Source organism: Rhizophagus irregularis, chromosome 4 (assembly GCF_026210795.1).
Source record: "Rhizophagus irregularis chromosome 4, complete sequence".
Lineage (NCBI taxonomy): Eukaryota > Fungi > Glomeromycota > Glomeromycetes > Glomerales > Glomeraceae > Rhizophagus > Rhizophagus irregularis.
The window spans coordinates 1463071-1479638 of record NC_089432.1 but is presented as its reverse complement, the minus strand read 5'-3'; the positions used below and the strand labels follow the sequence as shown (position 1 = coordinate 1479638).

The 16568-nt window shown below is 29.4% G+C and overlaps 7 protein-coding genes across 7 annotated transcripts; 6 read left to right on the top strand and 1 right to left on the bottom strand.

Annotated features, from left to right (window-relative positions):
* Positions 1-3245: 3245 nt before the first annotated feature.
* On the top strand, positions 3246-4664 carry OCT59_023696 (uncharacterized protein; the record flags this gene model as incomplete). Its single annotated transcript, XM_025320044.2, has 1 exon — positions 3246-4664. The coding sequence occupies one exon, from the start codon at positions 3246-3248 to the stop codon at positions 4446-4448; it is 1203 nt and encodes a 400-aa protein (XP_025172313.2). The 3' UTR covers positions 4449-4664.
* Positions 4665-6477: 1813 nt separating this feature from the next.
* Positions 6478-6681, bottom strand: OCT59_023695 (uncharacterized protein; the record flags this gene model as incomplete). Its single annotated transcript, XM_066134890.1, has 1 exon — positions 6478-6681. The coding sequence occupies one exon, from the start codon at positions 6679-6681 to the stop codon at positions 6478-6480; it is 204 nt and encodes a 67-aa protein (XP_065990970.1).
* An 843-nt stretch (positions 6682-7524) lies between these two features.
* OCT59_023694 (uncharacterized protein) lies at positions 7525-8783 on the top strand (the record flags this gene model as incomplete). Its single annotated transcript, XM_025332412.2, has 5 exons — positions 7525-7734; positions 7808-7874; positions 7959-8125; positions 8221-8554; positions 8623-8783. The coding sequence occupies 5 exons, from the start codon at positions 7525-7527 to the stop codon at positions 8781-8783; spliced, it is 939 nt and encodes a 312-aa protein (XP_025172312.1).
* Positions 8784-9594: 811 nt separating this feature from the next.
* OCT59_023693 (uncharacterized protein) lies at positions 9595-10067 on the top strand (the record flags this gene model as incomplete). The annotated part of the gene is made up of 3 exons (XM_066134889.1): positions 9595-9597; positions 9695-9743; positions 9850-10067. The coding sequence occupies 3 exons, from the start codon at positions 9595-9597 to the stop codon at positions 10065-10067; spliced, it is 270 nt and encodes an 89-aa protein (XP_065990969.1).
* A 728-nt stretch (positions 10068-10795) lies between these two features.
* Positions 10796-11555, top strand: OCT59_023692 (uncharacterized protein; the record flags this gene model as incomplete). The annotated part of the gene is made up of 4 exons (XM_066134888.1): positions 10796-10834; positions 10904-10922; positions 11094-11129; positions 11335-11555. The coding sequence occupies 4 exons, from the start codon at positions 10796-10798 to the stop codon at positions 11553-11555; spliced, it is 315 nt and encodes a 104-aa protein (XP_065990968.1).
* Positions 11556-13209: 1654 nt separating this feature from the next.
* On the top strand, positions 13210-13446 carry OCT59_023691 (uncharacterized protein; the record flags this gene model as incomplete). The annotated part of the gene is made up of 1 exon (XM_025327249.2): positions 13210-13446. The coding sequence occupies one exon, from the start codon at positions 13210-13212 to the stop codon at positions 13444-13446; it is 237 nt and encodes a 78-aa protein (XP_025172310.2).
* A 74-nt stretch (positions 13447-13520) lies between these two features.
* Positions 13521-13763, top strand: OCT59_023690 (uncharacterized protein; the record flags this gene model as incomplete). Its single annotated transcript, XM_066134887.1, has 1 exon — positions 13521-13763. The coding sequence occupies one exon, from the start codon at positions 13521-13523 to the stop codon at positions 13761-13763; it is 243 nt and encodes an 80-aa protein (XP_065990967.1).
* Between the last annotated feature and the right edge of the window lie 2805 nt (positions 13764-16568).

The following is a 16568-nucleotide window of genomic DNA, read 5'->3' as shown; positions in this document are numbered from 1 at the left end:
ATTACTGGTGATGACACTGCTGCGGCTGATATGGACAACTTACGACCGATATTGGTAGTATATATCACTGGTGAAATTAAAACCTCATAACAAAGCTTAAAAACAAACAAACTTATAAAACCTTTCAAACTTCTCAAACTCATAAACCTTTAACTTAAAAAATTTTTTATAGGGTTGGAAGCCACTTTTGGCATCGAGGTTAGAAAATTCTTTTCCATTTATTATGTTAATGCAATCAAAATCAAAATAGTCGAAGTGATGATCAGAAAAGGGGAATTAGTTTCAAATAAATATATATTTTTTTTTATAAAAATTTTATGCGCAGCAATTTATACCGTTAAAAATTTAAATCATGAGTTAAATAATTGGCGGATCTTTGATTGAAGTCACGTGAGACTTTCCATAAGGTTTTGCATTGTATTTAGTTAAGCTTGTATATTCACTCAAAGGGCAGGTCATATTATTAGGATTTGTTATATAATCAATCTTTAGTTAATAAAAGTCGCTAGGCTAATAAAAGAGTAATATAAGTACTTGTCATCATTGCCAAACCAATATAATAATATTACGTAAAGTACCTCATAAACGATGAATTTGAGAGTCCTTTGAGTCATAAGTCCATAATAATTTGATTAAAAATATTACGCTTGATTCATACATTACTTTTACTATTATTATCACGGTGAAAATTATTTATGGATATCAGAAGGCTTTTGCTATTTGTGGTTAATGCTCATTTCGTGATGAATTACTCCGATTTATATTATAATAATATTTTTTAAAGGTATTCTTGTACTGAATTTCAATGATTACAATGTACGATCCTCCTATTAACAAAAAATCCCGATTCAAAATGTACTATTTTTAGATTTAATGTTAAGCTTTCAAGGTTAATTATTTTCCGTATAGGAAAGTCGAATTTGGTAAATAAAGTGTGTTACAGCATATGGCGCAGATAAATTTTGGTTAATCTCGGGAAATCACGGGGATAAATTTCAGGGATAAATTATTGTTAATTCTGGCCAAGTTAAATGTCGGCCAAATTTAGCCAAAATTACAACGATCTTTGATACAGGTGGATCAATCGGCAAGCGATGGTGTAGAAGCTAAAGTTGCAGGTTTAAGTAACAGGTAAGCACACCTTTTTAAGAAATATGAAGTTAATTTTTAGAAATGTTTGACCAAATGATTAATGAGGATATAATTCTTATATTATAACGATAAGCATTTTGAGGAAAATGGTAATAAAAATGACATCACTTGTAGTAAATCACTCTCCAAACGATGGTTCTAGTTTATCAGAATGGTTCTCCGAAACTTCTCCTAAATTCGACCAACGCTACCATAAATTTGAGAATTTAAAAATGTTGTGTGAATCACGATTAATTTCATTTATTTGTTTGTGATAAAGAAAATCAAAGCACAATTCTGTGTGCAAGTATAACAAACATATTTCGTCCAATACTCCAATAAGACGAAACCCTTTTTCTTCTAGGTTGATCATTCCGTTATTGATATCGCATTTACAAAATAACGTTTTACATTCTCGTGAGAAATGAATTCATGATGGACACAAAATCTAATTATAACATTTTTTTTTTTTTAGAGTCAATAGAATATTTATATGAATTTTCTTTTTTTAGTGTGAGAAATTTACACAAATTCAAAAGAATTAAAAAAAGAAGTAATTCTTTTTAAGAAGAAAATTTATGATGATTTAATTCTTATGTAGTAATCTGATTCTTAAGAATCGGGCAAACTTTATTTTTTTTGAAAAAAAAAAATTGTACATAAAAATAGTTATTATGTTTTGTGAGATTATTACTACTTTCGTATTGACAATGGAATTTACTAATATAATAATCTCATTGATTCAAAATCAGATAAATTAAAAAAAGCCAAGTATTGAGACATTTTATCATGTGAACTTTTTGTAATATCATTGATGCTAGAATGTTACATTATTACGTACTTTAAAAAACTGTTAATAAAATTAAATAAGGTATGTCTTATGTCATTAACTTCTCGTGAATGAAATAGAATCAGTTACAATATATTTAATTTTGGTAAATTTAATTTCATTATCATAATAGAAAAAGAATGAAAATCTCTGGGCAAGATTGTGCCATCCCATTATTGATCTCCATATCTAAATTTAGTTAAAAGAATTTTGAATTTCAGCCCAAAAAAATTCAGCCAGTGAATTTTTTTTTTTACGACTGCGCTAAATATTAGGCTTAGTTATTTTTTGATGTGATGTAATATCACGGAAATAAAGTATCATATTTCCTATCCTCTAATTAAAATATATATTAAGAATATTAATATTAATTTATCCAAAGGTTAACATATTAAAAAATATATATATAATTGTAACACGAGATTCCCACCCTATCGATCCAGTACTTCACATGAATCATAAAATTACGCGAATATGTAAAATTTTTTTTTTTAGATCGTAATTCAAAAGTAATAACAATTTTTGACTCAGCCCAGTATATCTATTTTTAATTAATAATTTTTTATTTTTTCATATAACAGTTTTTTTTTTATTAAAAATCATGACGAAATTTTTATATTGTTTTAAATCCAAAAATATAGTTATTAGAATCCTGAGAATTTTTTTATAAATAGAAAAAACATTATGTGACACAAAATGAACTAAAAAGTATAAAAAAAAATCTGGGGAAAATTTTTTTACGGAGTACCGGAATAACGGGAAATGATTTACCAATTTCAATAAGTTCGATCCTTTGAATGAAATTCCTTTATTTGTATAGTTCATTGTTGATTATCAGGAAAAATATGAAAATTTGTTTACATCATTGATAACAATTTTAATAAAATAAACATTTTGTATGAAAAATACTTAATTTGAGCTAAAAACTTACTAAATTTTTAGTTCTTTAAAAAAAATTATTTTTATTTCATTTTTTTTTTACTTGGCAAAAAAATTTTTAATATAAAAAAAATTAAAATAACTTGTCGATCAATCATGGGTTTTCCCGCGAAAATATTTTTTTTTTGTATGATTTGACCTTTTTTATGACAATTTATCTTTGAACAATTTGATCTTAATTAATTTTTTTTTTTAAATATCTTTCTAATTTGGGAAATTATCGTTAGACTTTCCTATGATTAGTAATTAACGGATCAGGAAAATTTTAAGTATAAATACCCTTCCATTCCCTCTTTTTCAGTGTTTCTTCACTTCTCTTATCAAAAAGAAAGTTTAATAGATAAAAATGAAATCGACTATTTTCGTGTTTGGCTTTTTAGCCATGGTAGCTTTTACTTCTGCTAATAATGATAATAATTATAAAGATAATAAACATGTAGATAATTACAACAAACACGATCATAAACACAATCATAAACACAATGATTATGACAATGATTATGATGACAAGTATAAAAAACAAAAAAATAAACATGGTGGTTATCGTTTCAAACGTTCTCCCGCTCCCAATGGTTACGACAAGAAGAAAAATGACGATTACGATCACAAAGATAATAAGGATTATAATCCATATTATAACCCGTACGTCAAAGATTACAACCCTTATTATAATCCGTTTGTAGATGACTACGATCACAAGAAGGATAATGACTACGATCACAAGAAGGATAATGACTATGATCACAAGAAGGATAATGACTACGACAAGCACGATAACAAAAAACAAAAATATCATAAACGTTCACCCGCTCCCAATGATAACGATGATTACAAGAAGAAAAATGACGATTACGATCACAAAGATAACAAGGATTATAATCCATACTATAACCCGTACGTCAAAGATTACAACCCTTATTATAATCCGTATGTAGATGACTATGATCACAAGAACAAGGATAATGACTACGATCATCACAAGGATAATAATGACTACGACAAGCACGATAACAAAAAACAAAAATATCATAGACGTTCACCCGCTCCCAATGATAACGATGATTACAAGAAGAAAAATGACGATTACGATCACAAAGATAACAAGGATTATAATCCATACTATAACCCGTACGTCAAAGACTACAACCCTTATTATAATCCGTATGTAGATGATTACGATCACAAGAAGGATAACGACTACGATCACAAGAAGGACAATGACTACGATCACAAGAAGGACAATGACTACGATCACAAGAAGGACAATGACTACGATCACAAGAAGGACAATGACTACGATTATAAGAAGGATAATGACTACGATCACAAGAAGGACAATGACTACGATCACAAGAAGGATAATGACTACGACAAGCACGATAACAAAGAACAAAAATATAAACGTTCACCTGCTCCCAATGATAACGACAAGAAGAAAGACCACGATGACTACGGTAACTATAACAATGACTATAATGACTACGATGACTACGGTAATGACTATAATAAAAAACATGATAATAAAAAACATGATAAAGATTACAAATAAAGAGCAATATAGCAATATAATTGGTTTCCGTCTTTAAATTTTACTTTAGCGTAATATATGTATTAATAATAATGGGGATTCTTTGGTTTAACATTTTATATAATTAGGTTTGTTATTATTGGTCCTTTGTTAAATCAATGAATTTTAATTCTTTTTTAAAAAAAAAATTGTAAATTTTTTTGAATTACAAAATAAACTTTATTATTTTATTAAATACGTCAATCGTCGCATAATCTAATTAACTTGGATTTTTAATGTACTATTATTTTATATAAAATTTTTTCTGTATTTTTGGTAATAAAATTAAGTAAAATATTAAATCAATCTGAATGTGACTTTATTTTCACTTGTTTTTTTGTTTGACTGCAATAAATATTCATTAAAAAAAAAACTGTACCCTTGAATCATTCTTGCCTTGTGTTAAAACTTTTATTGTTTAGAAGCATTCTTCCGAAATGGACTGTTATATGACGTTAAAAGCCAATAAAGATTATGTGACACCAGATCTTTGGCGTGTCGAATCACGGGTTTAATAAGTAAGAGTTCACCCCACGACCCCACGTCAACTATGTAAATCTAAAGTATGAAGTTATTATAATAAAAATTATTAATTAAGGTTTTTTTTACAATGTAAGTTAAAATTTTAATATTACAATAATGAAATTAAATATAATGACAATAATATCAATTAATTTCTATAATGTAATTTGTGATTACCCATTATATATTTATATTCAATTAGATGTGCGGCTTTAACGATTCTGTATTTTGAGAAAAAATATAAAGATTTAAGTATTACGACTTTATTAACAGGCCATTTCTTGCATTAATAATAATAATAATAAAAAATCAGACCTCAAGGTAAAAGTTCAAAATAACTTACTAGTAAATGTAAAAAAAGGCTTCGTAACTTTGTAAATATGGTTTGGAGAAATAAGTGTGAAAATATTTGAGAAAGAAGAAGTTGTTCGATCTGTGCATCTAAAAAAAATGGGCCATTTTAAACTCAAACTGTGTAAAATATTAGGGAACTTGATATACACGTAGTTGAGTAATATGGTTATCACGTGATTCTGACGGCTTCTTTTGATCACGAAAAATGATGAACGTTTTTAAATAACTTGGTAAAATATTTATGAAATTCATTATATAAAAATCCTATATAACAAAATATATTAATTAAATCATATGTGATTGATATGGGGTCATCGGATAAAAATTTGATGAACGAAGGTGAATACGCGCGAAACTTAAATATTCCCTACATTATATACAATCAATCTATAGTAAAAATAATACAGTAATCCGTTTCATAATACAGGATTTTCATTATCGAATTAAATATGAAATTAATAAGTTGTACCATAAGTTTTCCCTGGAACTTTCAAAGTGGTACGAGGTGAACAAGTCCCCCACCCTAAAAACTTCTAGTGTTTCCACTACTACCATTGAAGGACTTAAGCTGTCACAATCACTCTCATGATCTCGCCTCCCTCTAGTTATTTTTTTCTCTACTATTAATTCCTAAAAATTTAATAAATTAATGCCACAAAATTTAATTCCATTAAATTTCTAAATTGTGCAATAAAATTAAATTTTTGCTGCGAAATTAATGGTATGAGATTTATAAATAATGCTAAATCACTATTTATATCCGAATAATATTTCGATTTTTGCAAAAAATATACTGTATATTACGTTTTTGGAATAAGGTTAGCTTGTAATCTGTAGAATTTTTATGTAAAAGTTTCCATTATATAAAAAAATAGTCACTGGTGATAACGTCAAATAAACGATCAGCCAATGATCGGCAAATTCGCCCTGTTATGTTGTTTAACGAGTGTACAACTGTACATTACAGAATAAAGGGTGCATTTTTTTATATAATAATGTTTGCTGAAAAAAAGTCTAAGATTAAATAAAAAATTATTTATCTCTTGAAATAAAATATATTGATTTATTTATCATTATACAAAATTTTATCTAATAGAAGTAAATGTCGAAAATATCATACTTGCTCTTCAATATTTCACTTTGTTCTCCTTTTTTCTAAAATTTTTGCTTCTTGAATTAATTCATATCCCTTTTGTTTATTGACACTAGTGCCAATTCCTTCATAGTAACAAATTCCTAATTGTAATACTCCTCTATAATATTTTCCTTCAGCTGATCGTTTAGAAAATTCAAAAGTCTTATTATAATCTTTTTCTACACCTTCTCCATCTTTGTACATAAGTGCAAGATTATATTGAGCTTTATTATGTCCTAAATCTGCTGCTTTTTGATAGAATTCAATATTCGATCAGTAGTACTTACTGTACATAATACTTTGTCTATGGTGTTGTCTGTCATAATAACTGTAAAGGCTGTAGTAAAGTCGTAACTTTATGCCGTAATTGGTGAAACTGTTGAAATAGGTGTAAATGCTCGAAATAGTTGCAATACTCGGTGTATATGGAGTATTTATTAGATATCCATGAATAACAAGCTTATGTCATTGTGTACGACGTATACACCGATGGATTTTATACTTTTTTATACTTTTCTTATACTGGTATAGTAATTTACAAAAAAATCCATCGGTGTATACATAATACCGATGGGATAAAGTCAATTACAACTTACGTATTACAACTTTAATACGGCATATTCGCTACTAACAGTCAGAGGACTCAGTGTATTTAATTTGTATTAAGAAAGGTAAAGAGTAAATAAATAATGATTACGCGCAGTCGCGAATCTTTTCTTTTGAAATGCACCCCATCTTATATATATTTGATCAACGAGCGAAATTACTGGTAGTACAAACATAAATCTGTTCTTCTATGGGACCCAGCCTAAATTTATAAAAGGACTCCGAAATTTTTATTTAGAAATAAATGGGTGAGGCCGTACCGTACAGTACATCAATGTAAATTCAGGTAATATTTTATTAATTATTCGTGGGATAAGGAATATGAACATTCTAACAAGTCTAATAAACCAATAGGATAATTGGCAATTACATATAAACAATTATATAAACGGACATTTTTTCTGTATATTTTATTTTATTAACATAAACAATTACACCGAAATGCGAGTTGCTAATAATTGGATCGAAGATGCAATTTCCAAAAATCTTATTAAACGTTACGAATACGAAGATTTTAGTGAAATTAAAAAAATTGCTTTTGGTTACTACGGAAAGGTTTATTGTGCAAATTGGAAAAATTCAGCGGTGAAATATGCATTAAAATCATTTAATCTAAATATCGCTGAGAACATTGAAGAAATCGTCAATGAGGTAACTTCTGTAATTTTAAATAATATTTTAATACTAAATTATTTATTAATATATTATTATATTTATATTTTAGTTTAAAATTCATCATAAAGTCAGCTTTCATGAAAATATTATTCACTTTTTTGGAACTGTAATTCAAGGTATATAAATCCTTAAAAATATGTATTTTTTCAACTTAATAGTAAATGCATTAATGAAAAAATTGATTGTTCCTTTAATATTAGAAAAAAATAATTATTTATTGGTAATGGAGTATGCTGATAGTGGTACCCTTCGTTCATACTTGGAAAAAAATAAAAATCTTACATGGGAATTCAAGTTCAAATTGGCATACCAATTATCTAGTGCCGTATCATATTTACATGATGAAGGAATTATACACCATGATTTGGTAATTTATTTTATTGAATAATTTTATGGTTCGTTTATAATTGTTTTATTAATTATTTTTTCATTTTTGATTTATTTTATTTAATTTATTATTAGCATTCCAAAAACATATTAGTTCATCAAAATTCCATTAAATTGGCTGATTTTGGATTATCAAGAAGAGTTGAAGATGTATCTGAAGCACACTCGGATATACTTGGTGTACTCCCTTATATTGATCCTCAAAAACTTAATGATTATGCGTATCACTCAAACAAAAAGAGTGATATATATAGTATTGGTGTACTTTTATGGGAGATTTCAAGCGGTCGACCACCTTTTGAAAAAGTAAAAGCAAATCAAATAAATTCTTTAAAATTGAATATTATAAGTGGTCTTAGAGAAGAGATTATTCCTAATACACCCGAAGATTATAAAAATATTTTTACTGGTAAAATATGTTAACGATTTAAAAATTATTTAATTTATTAAAAAATTAATTATTATTTTTCTTTTCAGAGTGTTGGGATTATAATCTAGATAAACGCCCGAAAATAAACCAAGTAGTTATCCGATTGTATCGATTAAATCCAATTATTCCAGAAGACGTTCAATTAGATACTAATTACGTTCATTCAAAACAATCTAATGCTGTTTCACAAATGATTGTTCCGATTTGATAATATAGATCTAGCACTAATACGAATTAAAATAAAGAAAATGTAATAATTTTTGTAGTTTCTTACGTAATTGTAATGCATGAAATGGCTATTTATGCGTGATAATGAACTGAAAACATTTTAAAATATTTCTTTACTATCTTTTATATCTTATAACTAGTAATTATAAATTTATAATATATACTAAAACGAAATAGAAATCTGAAAAATAAAAGTAAGTATTGACTATTATTTTATAATTTATCGCAGCTCGGGATATTTTTGCTGTGCGACAAATAATGGACTTGAAAAGTTACAAGGCAAATCTGTGCGACAGATGAATTTATCACAAATACCCCCACTTTGTATTTTTTTTCCACAGATAAAATTTTTTCACTCTTGTCCTAGTTTGCACCAATAAAATTTCGCAAAAAATACTATTTAAATCGAAAATGTTTATCACGTTACTCTATCTCGTCAAAGGAAACACGACTGCTGTTAATATTTATAGGGAAAAGTTGGTCAGCCACCTCAAGGAAGCTATAAAGGCAAAAAATCTGCAAACTTTCGCTAATGTTGACTCTTAAAGACATTAAGCTATGGAAGGTGGAAATTCGTGACGATCGCGGCCAATATCTACATAGCATATATCTCTTGAACAGTCTCACAATACAAGTCTACTTGTGACAAAGATTTCGAAATACTTCCTGACTCACTGGCCGAAGAATGTATTAATGTAATAGTCGAACCACCTGTGTCGACTTCCACTTAGAGCCTGCGAAATTAATTGACGAACTCACCTCGTTTAAGACATTGCTCAACAAGTCTGTACATGGTATGTATTTTTCCTTACCTGAGGTAAACGAAATTTAACCGGAAACGATGTTTCACGTCAAATTACTCACTGTCTTAATCTGGTTGTTGCATTACAGAGTTTGACGTCGTCATTAGTCCGAACGGACGAAGGGTTTCAAGTGGACTGTAAATATCGAACACGCGACCTCGAAGACCTTAAAACTCAATACGCGCTATAAATCAAGTTTCGTGGGAAGGGAACTGAAAAAATTTAACATCTATGTTCGTTTAGTTAAGGGAGAAGTCATTGCATACAAAATGCCTAGTCCTGTTCATGCACTTCTAGCAGCAAGGTTGTCTTATATGTTGCAAAGTTGGAGCAACCAACTTTTCGTTTATAGTGAGTTGGACATTACCGCTGGTAATAACAAGACGCCAGCACCCGAGAATGAAGAGGTTGGAACAGGAGAGGGGCTAGAAGCATCTGTGATGCAGTACTTAACATGTTAAATGACAGCAGAAAATATTCACCTAGGATGATTAAGACCTTCGTGAAATGCTCCAGCTGTTCGTGTTAAAAAAATAATCTCAAGCATACCGTGATCGTAGGGATCCCATCAAAAGCTTTCTAAGGGTGGTGTTCCCAAAAGTGTGTCAGCTTTATTGCATTAGCAATGATCCGAACCCCGGCATTGATGTATTTCCTGTTTTTTCGTGTGGTTCTGCTGACCTGAGTAGCGACAAGTCCAAAGCCGGTGGTTGAACATCTAGTGACAGAAATAAAACTTCGTCAGGATGTTACTCCTCTCAATAAGGCAAACGAGGCAACGAAGTCCATTCATTCTTACTGCTATCTGGCTTCCGGGGTCTCGTTCTATAAAGATAATTTCAAGCTCATACCTGAAAAACTTATCGAGGTCGAAATGGGCAAAGTAATTTCGATTATGCAATAGAGTATCAATCGGGGGATCATCGGTATAATCTAAGCCAAGAAAGAAGATATTATGAAAGGATTCGCCCAGGCGTCAATGCAGATGGAGTCAACCTTGTCACGTGAACGCAAGGCGAAAATAGACAGGGCGTGGATAGGGTGTTTGGAATTGTTCCGAATGATACTTTGTGGAATGTTCGCTAGATAATGAGGAAAAGCCAACATTTAACCTATCAGAACCAGTGATCGTCGTATACAAAGATGAGGATTTACAGGCTAAGGTGGAGAAGGTTCTCGGACATATTGTATGGTTGTTAGAGGAGGCCGTTGGACGATTCTCAAAGTGGTGAGTAATTGAGAGAAATTAAAAGGGTGAGGTCATTGAGTAGTTTTGCGGAAAAATCAGATACTATAGATAGTTCTTAGAAAATTTGGTATGTACCATATATAGGTTACGGGCCTTTGTATTTATTTTGTTAGCGTCCCAAATTTGTATTTATTTTTATCTGTATTAATAAAACATTTTCTTGGTAAAATTTATATTATGGGACCATTTACACGCGCACACTTTTGAAAAAATGGTATAAAATATTAATTAACTTTAGATATTCTATCTAAAGAAATTGCGCGTAATAGAGAAGGTGAATGTCTTTCCGAAAAATATGTCTATAATAAGGCTTTAATACTTTGGAAATATGCTAAAGATCATTTATGGTCTGCAAACCTCAATTGCGTGAAAAATAGAAAAACATGGTGCCCATGGTGTGCAGTTGATAATCGTCGTAGCCGAACGATTGAAGATATGAAGAAGTTTGCAGAGAAAAAGAGGGTCTTTGCCTTACAAAGTGAGTATATTAATTGGCGGAATCCTCTTGAATGGCAGTCATAAATGGAAGGCTTCGGCAAAGGATGTTCTTAAGGGAACTTGGTGTCAAATGTGCAGTACACTAGTCCGAAAACGTGTTATAGCAGATCAAAAATATATCCCAGTCTCAAGATATATCACACCAGGCCAAAAATGTGCCCAGTCCGAAAATACAGTAAACCATGAAATATTATTGATTTAGCAAAAATATTGCACAAGAGCGGGGTGGTAAATGTCTTCAGAATATGTTAATTCAACTACTCCAATGCTTTGGAGTTATGCCAAAGGTCATGAATGGTCTACAACTCTTATCGAATAAAAATATGCTTACAGTGTGCTGGTAATTTTCCTTGTGGTTTTACAGAAGACTTTGAGTAGCAGTTGATGCGTGATCAGCTCAAAAATGAACTTTGCGAAGAGAATTATCCATACATAGTTATTCCAAATCATCTTCGAGAGTTGGGTCTCATTGAATAAACTCAAACCCTTAAATGCTCTGCACATGTATGATCTTTAATAGCAGACTTTTGCATAGTGAATTGCATATGCGTAATTTTTTTTCGTTTAAGCATTATTCTTTGTAAGGCCAATTACGTTGCGACCGCAACCAAAAATATTTATACCTCAACTGCGTAATTGTCTCATTCGAAACATTCGTTTCCAATATTTCATCAGCATTTCCTTCAAACTACAATATCAGCTCTAAAGTCTAAAGCACAGTTGATAATCATTTCGGCAAGTAATAGAACGCCAGACCTTACCTTGTCTGTGCAGATAAGATAACGCCCAAGTTTGAATGAAAGTCTTAATTCGGATAAACCGGAAAATGGCCTGAATTTTGACAAAAATATAAAGAACCAAAATTCCTTTACATGATTATCATCACAACGACACTCACGAAATTTAGTCCCACTAAATAAATACAATAACCTTCCCGAGGTTGAGACTCCTCAAAGATCTTACAACAGCATTCTGACTTTACCGAATTCTTAGAAAAATTTTATTCCTTAATCAAAGTACATTCCATTGAACTTGGATTCGGACTTCGATTGATTCATCGTCATATGCAAGTGGACGAGGAAAAGTAATGATTGAGAAGTTTAAGTAGATCACAATTTTTTTCAAAAATAAATCTCCCTAACAAATCATTTCTTCACTGTTAAAACACATCAATGGCAAATGAACATACGATAATATTGTTAAGAGTTTTACAATCATCCCAAAAATTACCATATGCAATTTTTTATTACGTGTGTTAATTTTGCAATAAAAATTTTAATACATTTAATTAAGATAATCAAATAGATAAATTTTATTAATAATTATTATTGATAATAAAAAATTACTTCTCGTAATTCACAACTTTATTTTATCATACCATAAGTCGAATTCCACTTCATTTTTTTATAGTTTGATAAATATTAATTTTGCAATTTTTTAGATAATATAATTCAAAAGATGATTCATCGATTATCCAATCTTTTCTGCGAATCTAATCATGAGTCATCGATTATCCAATCTTTGTTGCACAATTAATAAAGATGCGATTATCAATATTGTGAATCAACGAAATTTCGATTTGAATCAAATGCTAAATTTGAAATTTCAATGCTATTTCGTTTGAATCAAATGCCAAATTTGAAATTTCAATGCTTTTCATTTGAATCAAATGCTAAATTCGAAATTTCAATGCTATTTCATTTATCAAATGCTAAATTCGAAATTTCAATGCTATTTCATTGAATCAAATGCTAAATTCGAAGTTCCGTTTGAATCAAATGAATCAAATGCTAAATTCGAAGTTCCGTTTGAATCAAATGAATCAAATGCTAAATCCGAAATTCCGTTTGAATCAAATGAATCAAATGCTAAAATACGAAATTCCGTTTGAATCAAATGAATCAAATGTTAAATCCGAAATTCCGTTTGAATCAAATGAATCAAATGCTAAATTCGAAATTCCGTTTGAATCAAATGAATCAAATGTTAAATCCGAAATTCCGTTTGAACCAAATGAATCAAATGCTAAATCCGAAATTCCGTTTGAATCAAATGAATCAAATGCTAAATTCGAAATTCATTTGCTTATATAGCTGGCCTTCCTCTTTGCAAACTTTCAAATTTTCATTAGTTTTTCTGCTATAAAAGATAAACTTACAGTACTACTATGTCATCGCAAGCAAAACAAGCAGCACAAAAGGCGGCAGACGCTGTTGTACAAAAGCAGCGCGCATATGAAGCAGCAAGAGATGTAGCATACATCTGTTCCGACTCAACCAGCGTCTCTTCCAGCACTTCCAACTCTTCCACTTACAGTTCCAGTTCCACGCCCTCCCTTACCACCGACACTTCCAGCTATTCCGGCTCTTCCAAGAAATGTAAGAATTTACTGTTCATTGTTTTTAGTTAATTTAACAGTTCTTTGCTTATCAATAAATGAACATTATTTATTGCGTCAGGACATATTCGACATGACGAAGGGCATTAAAACAATTACATACATACTTCCGTGCCTTATTGCTTTCGTATTATTTAAAAATCATATCAAGCAAAATTATAATGTTACACATGGCAGACTTTTTTATTCATAATTCTATAACTATTTATGTTCTTTTTAACGTTTTTATGTCCTAATATAAAATTTTTGTAACATATATAAATAAAGCATTCCACATTGTAAAGCTTAAATGCTATTTTATCACATGAAATTTGCCGATCATTTTCAAATTTATCACATTACTTAACTGTTAACTGGAAAATAAATTTATTTTATTGGTATTAACTTTTATTGTTCAAATTGAATTATTATCAGCTAATTCTAAAATAGTACTTTTAATTTATATAAATGGCTATAGATTCAAAAACTAACATATACCCTGTAAAAAAAGTCGATCCGTTTTTTTATATTCCATTTTTTTTCCGCAAAAGGCTCATATTTCCGGAATTAATAACCTTATATCACGGAATTTATCGATTTATTTACATTTTCCGTGAATGGATCTGTGAAAGGCTCATTCTTACGGAGTTTTTGCAGAATAACGGATAAATTTTTTATAGGGATAATATTATTATATCCAAATTAATAAACATCAACTCATCTTTAAAATCTTTTTATTACTAAATTAGTGTTAAGATTTTGTTTAAATATCAAATATATTTAATATAATTAGTATTGGAAAAATATTAATTTAGTAAATATGGTAATTAACAAAATCATAATTACTTTTCAATATACTGTATCATTACATAGAAAGTAAAATTCATCTATATATTTGTTAACAAATACATTTTATTATAATATTTACAGTGACACCTCTATAAGTGCACCCTCTATAAGTGCACGCACTATATAAATTCTCTTTAAGTGCACGGTGGACCTGATCCCAACTTATAAGAGCTCTTAATATTTTACTTAGTGCTCCGCAAAATTCGGGTCTAACCCGGATAATTCAACCCGAGTGAATTTTAAATCGGGTCGGTACTAACAATTTTAATAACCCGTGACCCGCATGACCCGACCCGTCGGGTCGGGTTATTCATTTCCTTGACTCGGGTTTTGACCCGAATTAGACCCGGATAATCATTAAAATCACTGATCACATATTGATTACGCGTTAATATTGATTAATTTTATATAATTTTGTTAGATGAATGAGGTAGTATAGCGAAAATTGCTAGAGACACCTTGCAATTACAGATATGTGTATGAATTATTATTATTAATTATTAATATTACATTAGCTAATAAGTTGATTTTGATAATTAATAAAGCAACCAGCGTTCCAGTAGAAAGAGTATTTGCCAGTGGAACCGATTTGATAGCTGCAAAAAGATGTAGTCTTAAAGCAGATACAATATGTGTTTAGAGTCCTGGCAAACATTAAATATAGTCAAATTTCTGTTAAAGCAAGTGATACGATTTCGATTTTATAGTTCAAATATAAAGCAATAAATAAACAGGAATTGAAGATATCTTTAAATTCGTGCTTAGCTTTAATTTTAATAATAAAAAGTTGTGTGACCTATATGATCATCTTTTAGATCAATTATCTTGCGTTATTGAAGAAATTATGTTTGAAAAAATATTTTTGATATATTACTAAGCATACAGCAATGAAAATTACTAAAATTTCGGGTTTAACCCGGGTTATTCGAATTAAATATACTCGGGTTGGGTTAAAATCGGATCATTTCTATTTTTGCCGGGTCGAGTCGGATATATTCTCCAAACCCGACCGAATCCGACCCTACTCTCTATAAATGCACACCCTCTCTAAGTGCACATTCTACTATTTTTTTACTATGGTCCCAAGGGGGGTGCACTTAGAGAGGTGTCACTGTATAGTTATTAAAAAATATATTTATTAATAAAATAACCATTATTAATATTAAAATCTGGTATAATATGAGCTATATTTGATATAGAACTAATAGGAGGAATTAAATCACAATAATGGTTTTCTTACTTTTCTAATTTTAAGTATGAGTTTCCAGGCATATTTTTAAAGTAATCATACCATTGTATTAAGGTAAATTAAAGATTTAAAAGTTTTACTAAATATAAAACTTTATCCCAATTTGCGTCTTCATAATTTCCTTGATAATCTACATCCATAGTTATTTCAGCATTTGAAGACATAGTTTTTGATGAAATTTAATAAGCGATTAAATTGATTAAATTACAATTTAATTTTTATTTTCTATTGTGTGATTTAACCATACACATCAGGGAATATTCAATCCAAAGCTTACTTTTTTTTTGTTCAGATCATTGGTGATTAGCCTGCAGTACTACACTAATAAAAAAGCTTAAATTAAAATTTTCCACTTTATTTATTATTATAATATCTGGTAAGACTAAAAACAAGTTGTTACCATGAATTCGAATGAATGGTTTGAAGAATTTTATTTCTAAAAATTATATAAAATATTATAAAGATTTTTAGAATATTAAAAAAATTAGATTAATTGGAACGCAGAAAATATTTTGTGTTGAAATTAATTAATCTTAACAATATCACTATAAAAGAAATCATTAATGAGGTAATGAGGTAATTAAAAATAAGTGATATAATATTTTTATTTATATTATTTAATGTTTACATATCTTTACATTTTTAATTTAGCTTGAATTTCATTGTAAAGTCAATTCTGAGAACATCATTCGCTTTTTGGAGTTACAAACAAAGATAATTCTAAAAGAAAATTAATAAAA